Raw genomic sequence first — 17253 nt, 5'->3', positions numbered from 1 at the left:
CACTCAACAAATCTGTGACACCACTTCTGATCCCCTACACTGATTTTAAACCAGTCATTCTATCTTACATCCGTGATCTGATGCAAAAGAAGTGGGACACCCAAGTAGGTATCAATAAATTACATGAAATTAAACCAAATATCGGTTACACCTACTTGGGCTGTCAGTCCAGATTTGAAGAGGGCATAATGCGACGATGTCGTATTGTCCACAGCAGATATACACATGAGTATATATTAAAAGGTGAGGATCCTCCGTTTTGTGTCCCTTGTGATGAAAGAATCACAGTCAAGCATGTCCTGCTTGACTGCATTGATTTTTCCATCACAAGGGATAAATATTATAGTTTCAAAACAGTCAAGGACCTTTTTAATCAAATTAATTCTCATTCAGTATTGCACTTTTAAAGGAAATTGATACCCTAAGAGGGTATGTAAGTCCCACATCATTCAATGTATTGTTATGCATACCAGGTTTTTAAAACGTAGTATTTTTGTCATTTTAATCTAAGGCTTAACTGGTAACCTATCGCCAGTGACTGAAGGGATGATATAAATCCAGCCAGGGCCCATGCAGGAAGCAAAGGCACTGTAAGTCCCCATGGTCCCTGGTATGGTGATCTCCCTTTAGTTACTGACGATCTCTAGCCCATTTTTAAATCGTGTTGTTGATTCTTTCTGCTTTTATCTGTTCCTCAACTAGTTTTAATACACTCTGTGATATTCTAGTTATTGTACTGTCCTTTGATGACAGTTTTTTTTATAAAGTATATATACTTATATGTTATTAATGTATTAATTCTCGTCATGATATGGCTGAAATATTGCCCATGTGACGTTAAATAATAACTCATTCACTCACTCACTCATACGTTTCTTCCTGTTAGTCTGTAGGATGGTATCTGTCAGTTCGAGGAATTAATATATGTAAATACCGATATTTTACTGCCTTTGTCTGTCTCGGGTGATTGCCCGTCTGGCTACGTCCACAACCGCCTCCTCAACTTCTGCTTCCAGCTTCATCTTGATGTTTGTTTGTTATTTGTTTAACACCGCACTATGTGACGGCGGTCTGTAAGTAATCGAATCTGGACCAGACAATCAAGTGATTGACATCAAGAGCATCGATCCACGCAATTGGGATCGATGACATGCATCAACCAAGTCAGCGAGCCTGACCAGCCGATCCGGTTCGTGGCCTCTCACGACAAACATAGTCGCCTTTTACGGCAAGAATGGGTTGCCGAAGACCAATTCTACCTAGGATTTTCACGGGTCCTTGAATGATTGTTCAAATACGTATTTGGAATGATTTAATTAATACACTGCACAATTCAAATATCGACCGTTCATTTAAAACAACCGTTTACAGCTGTCAACTCATATGTTAAAGTTCTGGAGAATATTTGATGAATTCTGCGGCAGAAAAATGCAAAATTCTGCACAAAAAGGGATTTTCTGCTAAATATTCCGCAATCGCGGAATACAGCGGGGACTAATCAACAGTGCGGACAAGCAGATACAGGTGGTATATTTTGGCCAAAGAATTACCGCCAACATCTTAATCTTATTATCATGCATACGCTTTCAAAATGAGACTGATGTGTACGCTTTATGTCATTCTGATATCTTCCTTGCATTTGGCATCAATGTGTAATAAATCCAGGTGTGATATAGTTTTCCAATGAAGCAGACAAATCCCTTTCCATAATCACAGACTATTTATGCTAAAATAAGATTCCAATGTACGAAGACCGCCTTCGTGGTCTAGTGGTAGAGCGTCCGCCAGGTTCGATCCCCGGCCGCGTCATACCGAAAGATGTTAAAAGATGGTACTTGGTTGTTACCCTGTCTGGTGCTCGGCATTAAGGGGCTAAAACAAGGACTGGTCGGCACGGAGTCAGTGTCCTGTGTCTGAGTGGGGTATTCATGTTAAACTGCGGCATTGTATCTCAGTGAGCTGGCACTATAAATCGGCATCAATTCGGACTATTACAAGCAACCAGACACACACGTGCATGGTACATGTATATAATGGCAATAATCTTGGACGCGACGTTAAACCCAATTTCACCTCACACCACCTAGATCAAATGTATTACACGTATAATACGCCTCCCCGTCTGGAGCCTCGGCTGTCCTGGAACTAGGTCAAGATGAACTAGCGCGCTCGCCTTTCTGTGCACAACAGCTGTGCCTCATGTAGCTTGTTCGGGCAGGGTGCGTCCACAAGGTACAGTGCAGCAACATATTTTTCAATGTTTGACCATCGATTTAAGTTATCTACACGACCCGTGCAGATCCGGGTTAGAATAGGTCTTCAGCAACCCATGCTTGTCGTAACAGGCAACTAACGGGATCGGGTGGTCAAGACTTGGTTGATCTATATCATCGTATCCCAATGACGTAGATCGATGCGCATGATGCCAATCACTGGGTTGTCTGGTCCAGACCCGATTATTTACAGACCGCCGTCATATAGCTGGAATATTGCTGAGTGCGGTGTTAAACAACAAACAAACAAACAAACAGTAATCTTCACGCTATGGGCGGGCTTAACATCGATGTATTTCTATAGGTTGTTTGTGCCGTCGTCAACACGAGTTGACTGCCACGATTGATAAACTTCTATGTGCCGAATGTTTTTCATTGTAATTTTAAAAAAAGAATGCATTTGCTACGTTCATGTACAGGTGTTGGAAAAAACCCGTCAAAGCCAAAAAATAGTCAGTCTCGATTATCTACTGAAACAGATTCCATTGGTTGTTAGGGCCTGTGAAGACCCGTGGTAATTAGGAATATATGCTGAAGATGAGCGCGTAAATGTTGAGTTGGAGTTGTAATCTATAAATACCCCAAGTCCACTTGCACAGAATTAACCGATTCATCCCATAAAGATGTGATATTTGTCTCCACAGTAAAACAAAGTATTTATCTGTAGTTTGGGTTGAAAGGTAGACGTACTGGTCAAGGTCAATGGTAAACAGGGTCAGATAACGAGTATCAAGACTTTTCAAGCTGAGAACATCAATGATAAATCAGTGACTGACACTTATCTCACTACAACTGATCCAAATGATACAACTCGGGCTTTGAACGGCTTTGTATTGCACAACATCATTGCGCCAGTACTTGAAATATGGGGACATAATTTCGCAAACACATCACATGGCCAGCAGTTCATTCCTGGATGTCTGCAGGTAGGTTTGTGTGTCCATCACGCATTTCCAACTGTCCTGTGTCGGGGGTCCTTTAATCAGTCTGTGTCGGGAGTCCTTTAGTCAGTCTGTGTCGGGGTCGAGGGTCCTTTAGTCAGTCTGTGTCGGGAGTCCTTTAGTCAGTCTTTGTCGGGGGTCCTTTAGTCAGTCTGTGTCGGGGGTCCTTTAGTCAGTCTGTGTCGGGAGTCCTTTAGTCAGTCTGTGTCGGGGGTCCTTTAGTCAGTCAATGTCTGGAGTCCTTTAATCCTATATATATATGGGGAGTCCTTTAGTCAGTCTGTGTCGGGGGTCCTTTAGTCAGTCAATGTCTGGAGTCCTTTAATCAAATCTATATCGGGAGTCCTTTAATCAAATCTATATCGGGAGTCCTTTAGTCAGTCTGTGTCGGGGGTCCTTTAGTCAATCTGTGTTGGGGGTCCTTTAGTCAATCTGTGTCGGGGGTCCTTTAGTCAGTTTGTGTCGGGGGTCCTTTAGTCAGTTTGTGTCGGGGGTCCTTTAGTCAGTCTGTGTTGGGGGTCCTTTAGTCAATCTGTGTTGGGGGTCCTTTAGTCAATCTGTGTTGGGGGTCCTTTAGTCAATCTGTGTTGGGGGTCCTTTAGTCAGTTTGTGTCGGGGGTCCTTTAGTCAGTCTGTGTCGGGGGTCCTTTAGTCAATCTGTGTCGGGGGTCCTTTAGTCAATCTGTGTTGGGGGTCCTTTAATCAAATCTATACCGGGGGTCCTTTAGTCAGTCTGTGTCGAGGGTTCTTTAGTCAGTCTGTGTCGGGGGTCCTTTAGTCAATCTGTGTTGGGGGTCCTTTAGTCAATCTGTGTTGGGGGTCCTTTAATCAAATCTATATCGGGGGTCCTTTAGTCAGTCTGTGTCGGGGGTTCTTTAGTCAGTCTGTGTCCGGGGTCCTTTAGTCAGTTTGTGTCGGGGGTCCTTTAGTCAATCTGTGTTGGGGGTCCTTTAATCAAATCTATATCGGGGGTCCTTTAGTTTAGTCTGTGTCGGGATCCTTTAATCAAATCTATATCGGGGGTCCTTTAGTCAGTCTGTGTCGGGGTCTTTTAGTCAGTCTGTGTCGGGGGTCCTTTAGTCAATCTGTGTTGGGGTCTTTTAATCAGTCTGTGTCGGGGGTCCTTTAATCAAATCTAAATCGGGGGTCCTTTAATCAAATCTAAATCGGGGGTCCTTTAGTCAGTCTGTGTCGGGGTCTTTTAGTCAGTCTGTGTCGGGGGTCCTTTAATCAAATCTAAATCGGGGGTCCTTTAATCAAATCTATATCGGGGGTCCTTTAGTCAGTCTATGTCGGGGGTCCTTTAGTCAGTCTGTGTCGGGGGTCCTTTAGTCAGTCTGTGTCGGGGGTCCTTTAGTCAATCTGTGTTGGGGGTCCTCTAGTCAGACTGTGTCGGGGGTCCTTTAGTAAGTTTGTGTCGGCAGTCCTTTAGTCAAATCTATATCGGGGGTCCTTTAGTTAGTCTGTGTCGGGGGTCCTTTAGTTAGTCTGTGTCGGGGGTCCTTTAGTCAGTCTGTGTCGGGGGTTCTTTAGTCAGTCTGTGTCCGGGGTCCTTTAGTCAGTCTGTGTCGGGGGTCCTTTTGTCAATCTGTGTCGGGAGTCCTTTAGTCAAATCTATATCGGGGGTCCTTTAGCCAATCTATATCGGGGGTCCCTTAGTCAGTCTGTGTCGGGGGTCCTTTAGTCAATCTGTGTCAGAGATCCTTTAGTCAGTCTGTGTCAGAGATTCTTTTGTCAGTCTGTGTCGGGGGTCCTTTGCTTAATCTGTGTCAGGGGTCCTTTAGTTAATCTGTGTCAAGGGCCCTTTAAACGGTGTAGCATACAGTGTGGTGTAAACTAGTTTTATTATCATATGCTTCAGTTTAACTGCATTTGACAAAGATGGTTATGTTATTCAGCCTGACCCACAGGTTGATCATGCTGGACGTGGAGTTGCTGCAGAGACTGCCCTACTCGGGCCAGCTCCTTGACCTGGTCAGGCGGTGTGAAAAGTGGCTACCAGGGAGCCTCACCGGCCGGGCTGTTCTGTTAGGGACGGCCGTGGGGGTGGCGGTCTATCTGGTCACCAAGAGGAGGTACAAGCTACCCCCGGGGCCCCGAGGCTGGCCCCTGCTCGGGAATATGCTAGGTAACCTAATATTTTTAAAGTTCAAAACCATGTTTCGACCTAGGCTTCCACGTTGAACTTGGACGGTTGTGGTAGCCTAGTGGTTAAAGCGTTCGCTCATCACGCCGAAGACCCGGGTTCGAGTCCCTACATGGGTTCAATGTGTGAATCCCATTTCTTGTGCCCCCCGCCGTTACTATTGCTGTAATCTTGCCAAAAGCGGTGTAAAACCATACTCAATCAGTCACTCAACGTTCAACTGAGACCGTCAGAGTGATTGAGTGAAATTGAATAGTCACATGGGCAGTATTTCAGCCACAAGGTGTTCATTTGTAGAAAAAAAAAACGCATTTCTTAAAATAATCAATTCCTTAAATTGGTGAGTTTTGATAGTTTTCTTTCTCACGACAACAAATTCGTACTTTGCAAATTTCCCAGGATTTTATCATCCAGAAAAATAAGTCTGCCTGTTTCGTTGAAAGACCAAGTTGTTAACTGAATGATCCGTATATACATGTACGTTTATCTCCTAGATTTCCAAAATACGACCATGTATGAGAAGATGAACCAATGGAAGACGAAATATGGACCAGTTATAATGTTTCATATGGGTAAGACGCTTATCTTAGCATGTTTCATGTGTACAAGAAATTGATCTCAGGATATGTGTAACAAACATGAAATACTCATATCTCCCGCCAATATGACATGTCCGGTTGTGTGGAGCACTACCGCCATTTTAAGACTTAGTCAAAGTCGTTGCCATGGAAACTCGTAAAATATATTTGTAAAAAATCCCAAATTATCAAAAGGTACTCGTTCACCACTAGACCTATCTATGTGCCAAGTTTGGTGAAGATATCTCTCCTGGTTTTTGAGTTCTGGTCCGGAAACGAAACATGACGGACGGACGGACGGTCAGCGCCCATCCCTCTTCCACCACGTGGCGGAGATAAAAAAAAACTAACGTTATTATGTTTCATACCAATATGAAACTTATCTTACCTTGTTTTTCTTGTAAGTGTGAATAACTTATAAATGGCTTATTGGTAAAAGAAACTGGTATGTAGGGTTGGGTTCAACGCCACTTTTAACAGTATTCTAGTGATACCACGGCGTGTCAGCTTAATGTGGGAAGAAAGCACGAAGTGATGCAGGTCTTTGGTCACCACTTCGGTGAAACCCACGAGCACGGGTACGGTGCTGACAAACCTAGAAACTAGGAAACTCGTACCCCCAGCTGGTGTGTACTATTTAATGCTAGTATGGGGGCGGTAGGGTAGCCTAGTGGTTTAAGCGTTCGCCCGTCATGCCGAAAACCCGGGGTTGATTCCCGACATGGGTGCGATGTGTGAAGCCAATTTCTTGTGTCCTACGCCGTGATATTGCTGGAATATTGCAAAACGTTTCATTGGGTACAACTTGATTACTTCATCATATTTCATATTACTATAACATGTTTATCTGGTATCTTGTTCATATTAAATTGATTGCCTCACCATGTTTCATATTGAAATGATTAGCTTTATAATTCACCATGTTTAATACATGTAGACCAATCTCATCTCACCATGGGTAATATGGATATTAGTTATATTTGTATTGTTCCATTAATGTATATTTATTATAACCTTAGAAACGACGTTGTCATGAACATGTATGTATATATTAGAGTACGTATTATTCCTTATATGATTAAACTCTTAAGAAGTCAGCCTTGTGTGGACTAACTCCAATGCAATCCATGCGGACTAAAGTGAGGATCGGGTGGTTTCAATGTGTGCTCTTGCTATCAACCACTGTTTTTTCTCGTTATTTACATTTGGCTGTGATATGTCTGAAATAACGCTGCCTGACTTTCAGTCATTCAATCTTATTGAAATACATACATTTCGAGACCCTTGGAGAGCTCGGGTAGAAAAGCTATTCAGCAACCCATGCCTGTCGTTAAAGGCGACTAACGGGACCGGGGACCACTTGCACAAAGCGATCCTAGCGCTAAAATGATTGTAACTCCCATACTTTAACATAGGCTTACAATAGTTGTAGTGCTAAGATCGCTTTGTGCAAGTGGGCCCGGGTGGTCAGGCTTTCTGACTTGGTTGATGCATGTCATCGTATCCCAATTGCGTGGATCGATGCTTATGATATCGAGCACTGGCTTGTCTGGTCCAGACTCGATTATTTACAGACCGCCGTCATATAGCTGGAATATTGTCGAGTGCGGCGTTAAACAACAAACCAAAACCAAAACATAAATTTCGAAAGACATAAACAATAGTTCGTCTTATAATCATATAATTTTGATCATGTCGATATTCGGATGATTTTCATTTGTTTGTTCTTTGTTTAACGCCGCACTCGGCAATATTCCAGTTGTATGATGGCGGTCTGTAAATAATCACCAGATAATCCAGTGATTGACATCATACTCATCGATCTACAATATTTAGCTACGATGACACTCACAACCAAGACACTGAGCCGGATCACCCGATCCCGTTATTCGGATAAGTAAACAGCGAGTTGCGCCCTATCACGTTGAAGACATGTACTCCAGCAATCATATATCACAACGTACTTCTTCAGATACTGATAAGCTAATTTATTGCACCTGTATATGTAGGCCCTGAACGGATGGTATCCCTTAACAGTATTGACGTTGTGATGGAGGCGCTAGTCAAACGACAGGCCGACTTTGCTGGGAGACCACAGTCCTACTCGTGTCTGTAATATTTGAAGATATTTTTTAACTAACGTTTTATGATTTAATTGTTAACTGTTGGTAAAGTGAATTAAATACCCATTCCTTTTCATGTTTGTAGAACTGGTCATGTTATACACGTGATAGAATTACATGGGCACATTACTATAACGATGCAAAGTTTATGCTCATATCTTTAATACATATTAAAACATGTTTCTATAGGTTTCTAACTAAAGATGTTGTTGTTTGTTTGTTTGTTGTTTTACGCCGCACTCAGCACAATTCCAGCTATATGACGGCTCTAACAAAAGAACGCTTGTTGAGTTGAGCATTTGGGACATACGCTCTTTCATTTAAAAATAATGGGCGGTCGGGTGGCCCAGTGGTTAAATCGTTCGCTCTTCACGTCGAAAATCCGGGTTCGATTCCCGACATGAGTACAATGTGTGAAGCCCATTTCTGGTGTCCCCCGCCGTGATTTTGCTGGAATATTGCTAAAAGCGGCGTAAAACAATACTCACTCACTCGCTTAAAATACAAGTCAAAGAGATTTAGATTAACATTTCTATTACAACTTACGCACTCACTGGTAATCAATATTATGTTGTTTCTGATCAGCCTTACTTTTGAGCGATGGGGGAAGGAACATTGTGCTTGGCAACTACAGTCCCACGTGGAAGCTGCACAGAAAGTTGGCCACGAAAGCCTTAAGGTACGTACGCTAGCATACTATCAAACGAGGGGCGATCGGGTAGCCTAGTGGTTTAAGCGTTCGCTCGTCATGCCGAAGACCCGGGTTCGATTCCCTACTTTGGTACAATGTGTGAAGCCCATTTCTGGTGTTCCCCGCCGTGATATTGATGGAATATTGCTAAAAGCGGCGTAAAACCTCACTCACTCACTCACTCACTACTAGCAAACGAATACAAGTGTACATCTAGTAGCGTCCCTCGGTCAATATCGGTTTCTTGGGTCAGTAAAACAGACAGCTATATGTGAGCGCGTCTGTAAATAATTGCATGTGAACCAGACAATCCAGTGATTGGGGGGAAGCGTGAGGCTTTTGGCTTCGTAGTTGTGTTATTCTTCCTCTCAGAAATCCACGTGCAGCCTGTCTTGCTCGTGACGGGGTATGAGGGATTTTATTCCGGGTGATAAATTTAATTTCCCCCAAGGCGGGATATATAGTATTTTATCAAGATCTCGTGGACCAATCAGATCTCATTATTCTGACATTGAGGTATGATATATCTGTTTCAGACACTTCATGACAGGAAGCAGACTCGAGGTTGGCCTGGAGCGATCCCTCAGTAAAGGCATCGAGCTGATGAAACAACAAACGGGACCATTCAACCCCCACAATATTATATCTCTAGTTGTCTTCAACATCATCAACAATATGTGTTTTAATGAAACGTAAGTACGTGATCATATTCTAAATAAAATAATTACATTTTCAAATCGATCATCGCTTTAAAGGAACCCCTAGGTTTTATATCTTGGTTGTTTAACGTCACACACAACAATATACCAGCTTTATGACGGTGGCTGTAAATAATCACGTCTCGATCAGACAATCCAGTGATTGATATTGTGAACAACGATCTAAACCCTCGGGGTACAATGGTACAATGGGGTCACCGAGCCTGACGAGATCCATTTGGTCGCCTGTTACAACCAGCATAGGTTGTTGTTGACGTTTTCTAACTCGGAATCCCTACATCTCTTATTACAGACAATCTAGACCATTTCTGTCAAGGATTTCATACAGAGATGTTCAGCCTCTGTCAAAATGCAATCATAAATAATAAATTTCATAATCATGGGAAATATCTGCGAAGAGAGAGTCCATTGTACAATTCCGACATGTGTTTAGACTTGACAGCTTAATAAACTGAGGGGCAAAAGAAAGTATAGGGAGGTTTTTTTTATAATCAGTACATGTAATTGAAAATTGTAAGAATTGTTAAATTTGATTATGTCCATTCACGCAAAAGTTTTTTTTTATATAAAAGATAATCTGTGGCTAGGTACGTTTTTGAAGACAAGGATAAGAATTTAATTTGCAATCACGTGACCCCTAACATGTTTGAAAAAGGCAAATATATTGATTTTCAAAGATAAAATGTCTGAGATACCCATTAGCAGTTGCGTACTATGTGGAATGTTGTTTTTTAATTTTTAAAAGATTAAAATCAAATTATGCTTTTAACACACACTCACGCACGCACGTATGCACGCGCGCTATATCAGTGCAATTACCTTGAACGCGACGTTAAACCCCATTGCCTCCAACCTTCGTTTGTTCCTCAGTTTATGTACTAACAAAACAATAGATCAAACTGAATACAACGCCAAACTTCTTCTCTTCTTGCATTCCTAGCTGTGACCTGGAAGACACGTATTTTAAGGACATGATATCGGGCCTTGACGCCTTCCTGCACGAATTCGGCAGCGGCGTCCTCGAGGATGTCATCCCGCCTCTCCGCCTCTTCCCCACGCAGCAGCTGAACCGGTTGATGAAGCTGGCTGATCAGTTCTTCGGTTACATCCGGCGGGATATCGAAAAACACAGGCGGACCTTCTCAAAGGGTACGATACAGAAGTTGGTTGGTTGGTTGGTTGTTTAACGCCGCACTCAGCAATATTCCAGCTATATGACGGCGGTCTGTAAATAATCGAGTCTGGACCAAACAATCCAGTGATTAATATCATGAGCATCGATCCACGCAATTGGGATAGATATTGTCGTTAAATGTTACCAGATGATTTTTGGACGGTGGGGTAGGCTAGTGGTTAAAGCGCTCGCTCGCCATGCCGAAGACCCGGGTTCGATTCCCCCACATGGGTACAAAGTGTAGAGCCCATTTCTGGTGACAATCATTTGAATGTGTCGTCATGGTAACCTGTGGCGTCACAATGGCCTGCAAAGCATTGTTTTTGTTTTTGTTTGTTTGTTCTTTAACGCCACACTCAGCCATATTCCAGCGATATGGTGGCAGTCTGTAAATAATCGAATCTGGACCAGACAATCCAGTGATTGACATCATGAGCATCGATCCACGCAATTGGGAAATGGGAATATATATACCCGTTTTGGGTAGTATTGTGAATAGATCATCGTTCAACGTTCAACAAATATTTGTTATAATATTTAAGGTCAATTATGAACCGCAAGATTACGATCAGACTTTCTCAGATCTTTCACAGCCGTCAGGAGCAAAAAGAGTTTTTTTCACAGTCTCTCTTAATACCGGGTACCCATACATTGCTTGGTGAGGCAAATACCGGCACCTCATGCTTGACCAACGTGTCATGCATAGAACCACAAGAACAGGTACAATGCAGTTATATCCTGATTCTCATTTGTTACTATTCTTGTTCGACCGCCTCCGTGGTCTAGTGGTAGAGCGTCCGCCCGGAGAGCGGAAGGTCCGGGGTTCGATCCCCGGGCGCGTCATACCAAAAGACGTTCTTGGTACTTGTTGTGACCCTGTCTGGCGCTCGGCATTAAGGGGCTTAAACAAGGACTGGTCGGCTCGGAGTCAGTACAATGTGTCTGAGTGGGGTTGTCATGTTAAACTGCGGCATGGTATCTCAGTGGGCTAACACTAGAAATCGTCATCAGTCCGGACTAGTACAAGCGGCCACACACACACACACACATGTGCATGCACGTCGCAATATAAGTGCAATTATCTTGGAAGCGACGTTAAACACCTTTCACCACACATTCTATTCTTATGTACGACGGGACGAAGGTAAAAATGTCCATGTTTCCAGAATGATCTTATGCTTTCTTAACAGATAACATTCGCGACTTCTGCGACGCTATGCTATTAGCCCAGGAAGAAGCGCAAGAAGAAGAGGACCCGGAAGTGATGTCACAAATAACAGATTCTCACGTGACCATGACAATGGGCGACATTATGGAAGGTAAGGGCATCTGTAATGTCCCCGATTATGACCCCAGGTTTGTCAGTCAGACCAACCCGTGAAGATTCGGGTCAGAATTGGTCTTCAGCAACCCATTCTTGCCGTAAGAGGAGACTTATGGGATCGGGTGGTCAGGCTCGCTGACTTGGTTGAGGCATGTCATCTTTTCCCAATTGCGTAGATAGACGCTGATGATATCAATCACTGGATTTTGTCCAGACTTATTATTTACAGACCGCCGTCATACAGCTGGAATATTGCTGAGTGCGGCGTTAAACAACAAACAGACAAATCGCACGCCCATTCCCGTTGGTTTCTTTAAACCGTTTATCGTCTAAGAGTCGAGTTAACCTTACGTTGTCCTGTCCCATAAACCTGACGTGCTCGGTGGTAACTGAAATACGTTTATTTAAGTACTTACTGATCATATTAATATCATAAATTTGAGATCGGTAGCGAGAGTGACAGCTTCCACTGAATACAACAGGGAAGTCAGGTGGATATTGTTTATGTTGACATAAATACGTACCCTGTATCCTCTACAGCCGGGGTGGATACGTCCCGCTACACCCTACTGTGGACGCTGTTGTACCTGGCTATGCACCCTGACATCCAGAAGAAGGTGCACGAGGAGGTGGATCAGGCCCTAGGTGAGGTCACATCAAACAAATGCAATCATTCAAGGACCCGTGAAGATCCGAGGAAGAATTGGTCTTCAGCAACCCATTCTTGCCGTAAAAGGCAAATATGCTTGTCATAAGAGGCAAACGAGATCGGGTGGTAAGGCTAGCTGACTTGGTTGATGCATGTCATCGTATTCCAATTGCGTGAATCGATGCTCATGATGTCAATCACTGGATCGTCTGATTTAGACTCGGTTATTTACAGACTGCCGTCATATAGCTGGAATATTGCTGAGTGTGGCGTAAAACAACAAACAGTGATTCAAGTAAAATTTATCTTGCAATATGGTGATACACGTTCATAATTAACAAGGAGAGCGGAGACGTTTTCAGCAGCGAAATATTTAGACAATCTGTCAAGTCATTAACAACTGGATGTACTTTAGCAGGTGTAAGGAGTTCACCAGCGCCATATTCCATAATTGTTAGAACATTTTGCAAAGCAGGGTCGCTTGTACCATTCTGACTATGTCATGAGCATGTGTTTATTGGGCACTATCATATTGTGATCAGGGGCGGTTGGATAGAGAGTTGTGGTTAAAGCATTCGCTCGTTGCGCTTGAGACCCGGGTTCGAATCCTCACATGGGTGCAATGTGTGAAGCCCATTTCTGATGTCCCCCGCCGTGATATTGTTGGAATATTGTTAAAACGGTCTCAAACCCACCTCACTCACTCAATAAAGATATCATAACACCAAGCGCATTCCAACAATGGAAGGCATTGTTCTTGAAGTCTGTGAACTAAAACAATAGATGAGGCGATCGGACTTGCTGTGATTTCTAAATTTGTGTCATGGCGCCCCTGTTGCGCTGGACGTGCTCATGCTTTCACTCACCGGTTTGCCTAGTCCAAACTCGATCACTGACAGTCTGTCGAGATGTAGCCGTAATATTGCTGAATGTGGCGAAAAGAAATCACTCAATGACAACTGTTCCTTAATACGAAAGGCAACGCTATACATTAATGCAATAAAATATTTGACCTTGAATCAAAGCTGTATAAAATTAAGGATATACACCTGTACTCGCCATTACATTATGATGTGTTGTTCAGGTCAACGTCGATTTCCCCGTGTGTCCGACAGGAGTGATCTCCCCTACACCGACGCGGTGCTGCATGAGAGTATGAGAATTTCTACAGTCCCCCCTCTTGGCCTTCCGCATACCACACTGTGCGATACCAAAGTCGGTAAGTCGGTATACCCCATCTTGTGAATATTGGAAAAGGTTTGCATGCGTTTCTGCATCTGAGTATGTGGAGATTACAAGTTATAACTGGTCCCAGACAACCAATGCCAGTCGTAACAAGCAGCCAAATGGATCGTGTGATAAGGCTCGGTGATTTGGTTGAGGGAGTGGCATCGTACGCAATCTTCCCGAGTCTAGAGAGTGACCTGACTTCAAAAGTCCAGTTTCCACCCTTGCAGCACTTGGCAGGAATTCCTGGGCTCGATCGTAGCGCCACCAGTGGCTATAACGAGTTATGTCCCTCCTATAGACCAATCAGATTCCACCTCTCGTATCACTTGCACTTGCTTCAAACAAAATGGCGGCGCCCAGTCAAGACGATCTGGTCGATAAACAAGATCTATATTGTGATATAACGGGTTATACATCGCGAAGTGCATCAAATGACGTGAGTACTTTTGGGGTTGAGTCCCGACCGGGATTCGAACCACACTCTCGGAGAGAGGCGCCTAGTCGCCAGCGCACATTGTCACACAACTGGCAGTCGAGGTCACGTATTTTGTATACCCCTCTGATAAGTGTAAACTGGCACAGCCTCCCCTGGCCGAAAGCTATAAATACACAATGCCTTTTAGAATGTGGTCAAATGTAACAAATGTTATATTTTTGATAACACTTTCTTAGAAGTACAAATTCTTGCACTTTCGGGTTGGAGTCCGGGATCTGGGATTCGAACCAAGACTCTCGAGGAACTCCAATGTCCAGATTAACAAAGTATGGACATCCCTTTTCCTGTACAGATGTTCCAAACAGTAATGGATGGCGGATTGTTTGGACAAAATGGTTCCATGGTATTGTATCAGGTAGTTGTATTTTGAATACAATATCGTTGTACTGTTAGGGACCAAATTAAACCAACGATGTCGAATAAAATATCTTAAAAGGTTAGTGGTGGGTGGGTAAATGTTTGTTTGTTGTTTAACGCCGCACTTAGCAATATTCCAGCTATATGACGGCGGTCTGTAAATAATCGAGTCTGGACCAGACAATCCAGTGACTGAAAACATGAGCATCGATCCACACAATTGAGATCGATGACATGCATCAACCAAGTCAGCGAGTCTGACCACCCGATCCCGTGAGTCGCCTCTTACGACAAGCATAGTCGCCTTTTACGGCAAGCATGGGTTGCTGAAGACCTATTCTACCCCGGATCTTCACGGGCCGGGGGTGGGTAAATGGCCCTGCAGATTTTCCATCCGACAAAACCAACTTATCTGATTTCTCAGTGTATTTTTTGTAGTGACTAAACTGAACCTATCCTATTTGCATTCATATGCTGACATAGGAATGGTCACTAAATTCAGTCTTTCTATAAGGACGAGTTTTATCGCCGCCGGCAATAGTGATAAGTCCATCTAGTGCAATGAGTAAGATAGAATAGCAGTTTTGTTCTATAACATCCCTACACATGATTTTCAACACCAAGTAAATAAACTTCAGTCTATAAACATTCTGAAAAAGCAGAGCAAAAGAAAATGCATGACAAAAGTCGACACTAAACTTCTAAATTAAACATTTTCAAAATTAAGTGTTTTCGGTGTCTCAAAACTTAAGGAACCAATTTTTGTATTCAACGTCGAACCTTTGAACTGGTCCCTAAGCGTTGTCCCTTCTTATTCGAACTAATGTTAAACTACCCGATTAGAATTTATTCGAGTTGTACGCATACATGTCTATTATCATGTATAAGCAACATACTACTATATATAGATGTATATGCAATTATATATTTCAATCTGTCTTTAGGGGACTACGATATTCCCAAAGGCACCATGGTAATCATAAACCATTACGCTCTGCACCATGACCCGGAACAGTGGCGTGACCCGGAAGTATTCAGCCCAGAGAGGTTTCTGGACCAGACTGGCAAGATGGCCGCTAAACCAGAAAGTTGGCTTCCGTTCTCCGCCGGAAGGAGAGTGTGTCTCGGAGAGAGCGTGGCCAAACCCGAGCTTCACCTCTTGTTGGCTGGTATTATGAGACATTTTAAAGTATCTCTCCCACCTGGAACCAAATTGAACTTTGCGCCATATGGGGGATCCTTTGCAAATGTTCCTCGTGGCTTTGATATCGTTGCAGAATCAAGGTCATAGCTTCTACAAAGTACCATAGGTTTGTCATTCTGTACACGGGGTTCTGAATTAATTACTAATTGAATTTGCCAAATATGCATGGATGGTGATACGTGTAAATAAATATAATTGATTACTCTTTTTTATCTTTCCTTATGAATATTTGTTTCAATGTGCAGAGGGATAGATAAATAGTTTTAAACAGACCTCAGAGCTGGGTGAACGAATTTTTGTCAATTCGTTTTGGTAAGGTAATCTCATGAACTCACCAGGGTGGTGTTTTCTATTACCCAAATGTCTGTTCGTGCGTATTTCGCTGCAGTTAGCACTAGTTCAGCTAAAACACGATGGACCCTGCTTATACAGTCGAATCGTGAAAAAACAGTTCTGTAATCTACGTTTATAACGAACTGACCGATATAACGAACATATTTTTCAGTCGCGGCCATTTGTATGTGATTGTGTTGTAGATATGCTTATAACGAACTACGGTTATTTCGAACTAAAATTAGTGGTCCCTTTGAGTTCGTCATAACCGTAGTTTACTGTAATTGATATAATACAGACACAGGTTGGACATTAACTTTGAGGATAGTGTTTAATTATTGCAATGACCACCTCGTGTTCTAGTGGTCTAGTCCGGAGACTAGTATGTCATGTGAGTGGGCTAGCGCCATAAACCCGCCACACTACCAGAATAAGCAGCCACACATACACGTCCAAGCAGGTCGCTATATGAATATGGTCTTAGGATCACTATTGTCTATTATTTACAATCAAATTGTTGAAGGAAGAAATAGTAATAAAAGACTTTTTGCTTATGACACAGACCCGTGAAGAGCCGGGGTAGAATAGGTCTTCAACAACCCATACTTGCCGTAACAGGCGGCTATGCTTGTCGTAAGAGGCGACAAACGGGATCGGGTGGTCAGACTCTCTGACTTGGTTGATCCCAATTGCGTGGTTCGATGCCCATGTTGTTAATCACTGAATTGTCTGGTCCGACTCGATTATCTACAGACCTCCGTCATATAGCTTGAATATTGCCGAGTGCGACGTTAAACAACAAACAAACAAAGCTTGTGACACATCTCTGTATGTGATCATAGATGATACGGATATAGTTGCTAGTAATCTCAATAATGACCTGGACCAAATTTCAGAATGGGCTGTCAGAGGCAAGTTAAATTTTGTCAAAGGTATTGAGTCTATTCAATTTACTTGTAAAGTAAACCCTAGTCGTAAACCTAATTTATTTGTGAATGGCACATAAATCAAATAA

General features: G+C 42.9%; 1 protein-coding gene across 3 annotated transcripts; it reads left to right on the top strand.

Annotated features, from left to right (window-relative positions):
- The first annotated feature begins 2150 nt into the window (after positions 1-2150).
- Positions 2151-16081, top strand: LOC139445691 (steroid 17-alpha-hydroxylase/17,20 lyase-like). 3 transcript variants are annotated; one of them, XM_071226885.1, is made up of 11 exons: positions 2151-2232; positions 5113-5342; positions 5855-5932; positions 7948-8046; positions 8647-8740; positions 9289-9444; positions 10412-10620; positions 11836-11964; positions 12510-12614; positions 13703-13837; positions 15646-16081. In XM_071226885.1, exons 2-11 carry the CDS (start codon positions 5132-5134, stop codon positions 15990-15992), a joined length of 1563 nt encoding a protein of 520 aa, XP_071082986.1. In that variant the 5' UTR covers positions 2151-2232; positions 5113-5131; the 3' UTR covers positions 15993-16081. The 3 variants fall into 3 exon arrangements, with proteins under 3 accessions (XP_071082986.1, XP_071082987.1, XP_071082985.1); XM_071226886.1 differs by having other exon boundaries at positions 2180-2232; positions 5125-5342; XM_071226884.1 differs by lacking the exon at positions 2151-2232 and adding an exon at positions 2983-3199.
- The last annotated feature ends 1172 nt before the right edge of the window (positions 16082-17253 follow it).

This window comes from Haliotis cracherodii, unplaced genomic scaffold, assembly GCF_022045235.1.
Source record: "Haliotis cracherodii isolate W230 unplaced genomic scaffold, xgHalCrac1.p SCAF_6, whole genome shotgun sequence".
Taxonomy (NCBI): Eukaryota; Metazoa; Mollusca; class Gastropoda; order Lepetellida; family Haliotidae; genus Haliotis; species Haliotis cracherodii.
The sequence above is the reverse complement of the archived record's forward strand: the minus strand, read 5'-3'. Positions and strand labels throughout refer to the sequence as shown.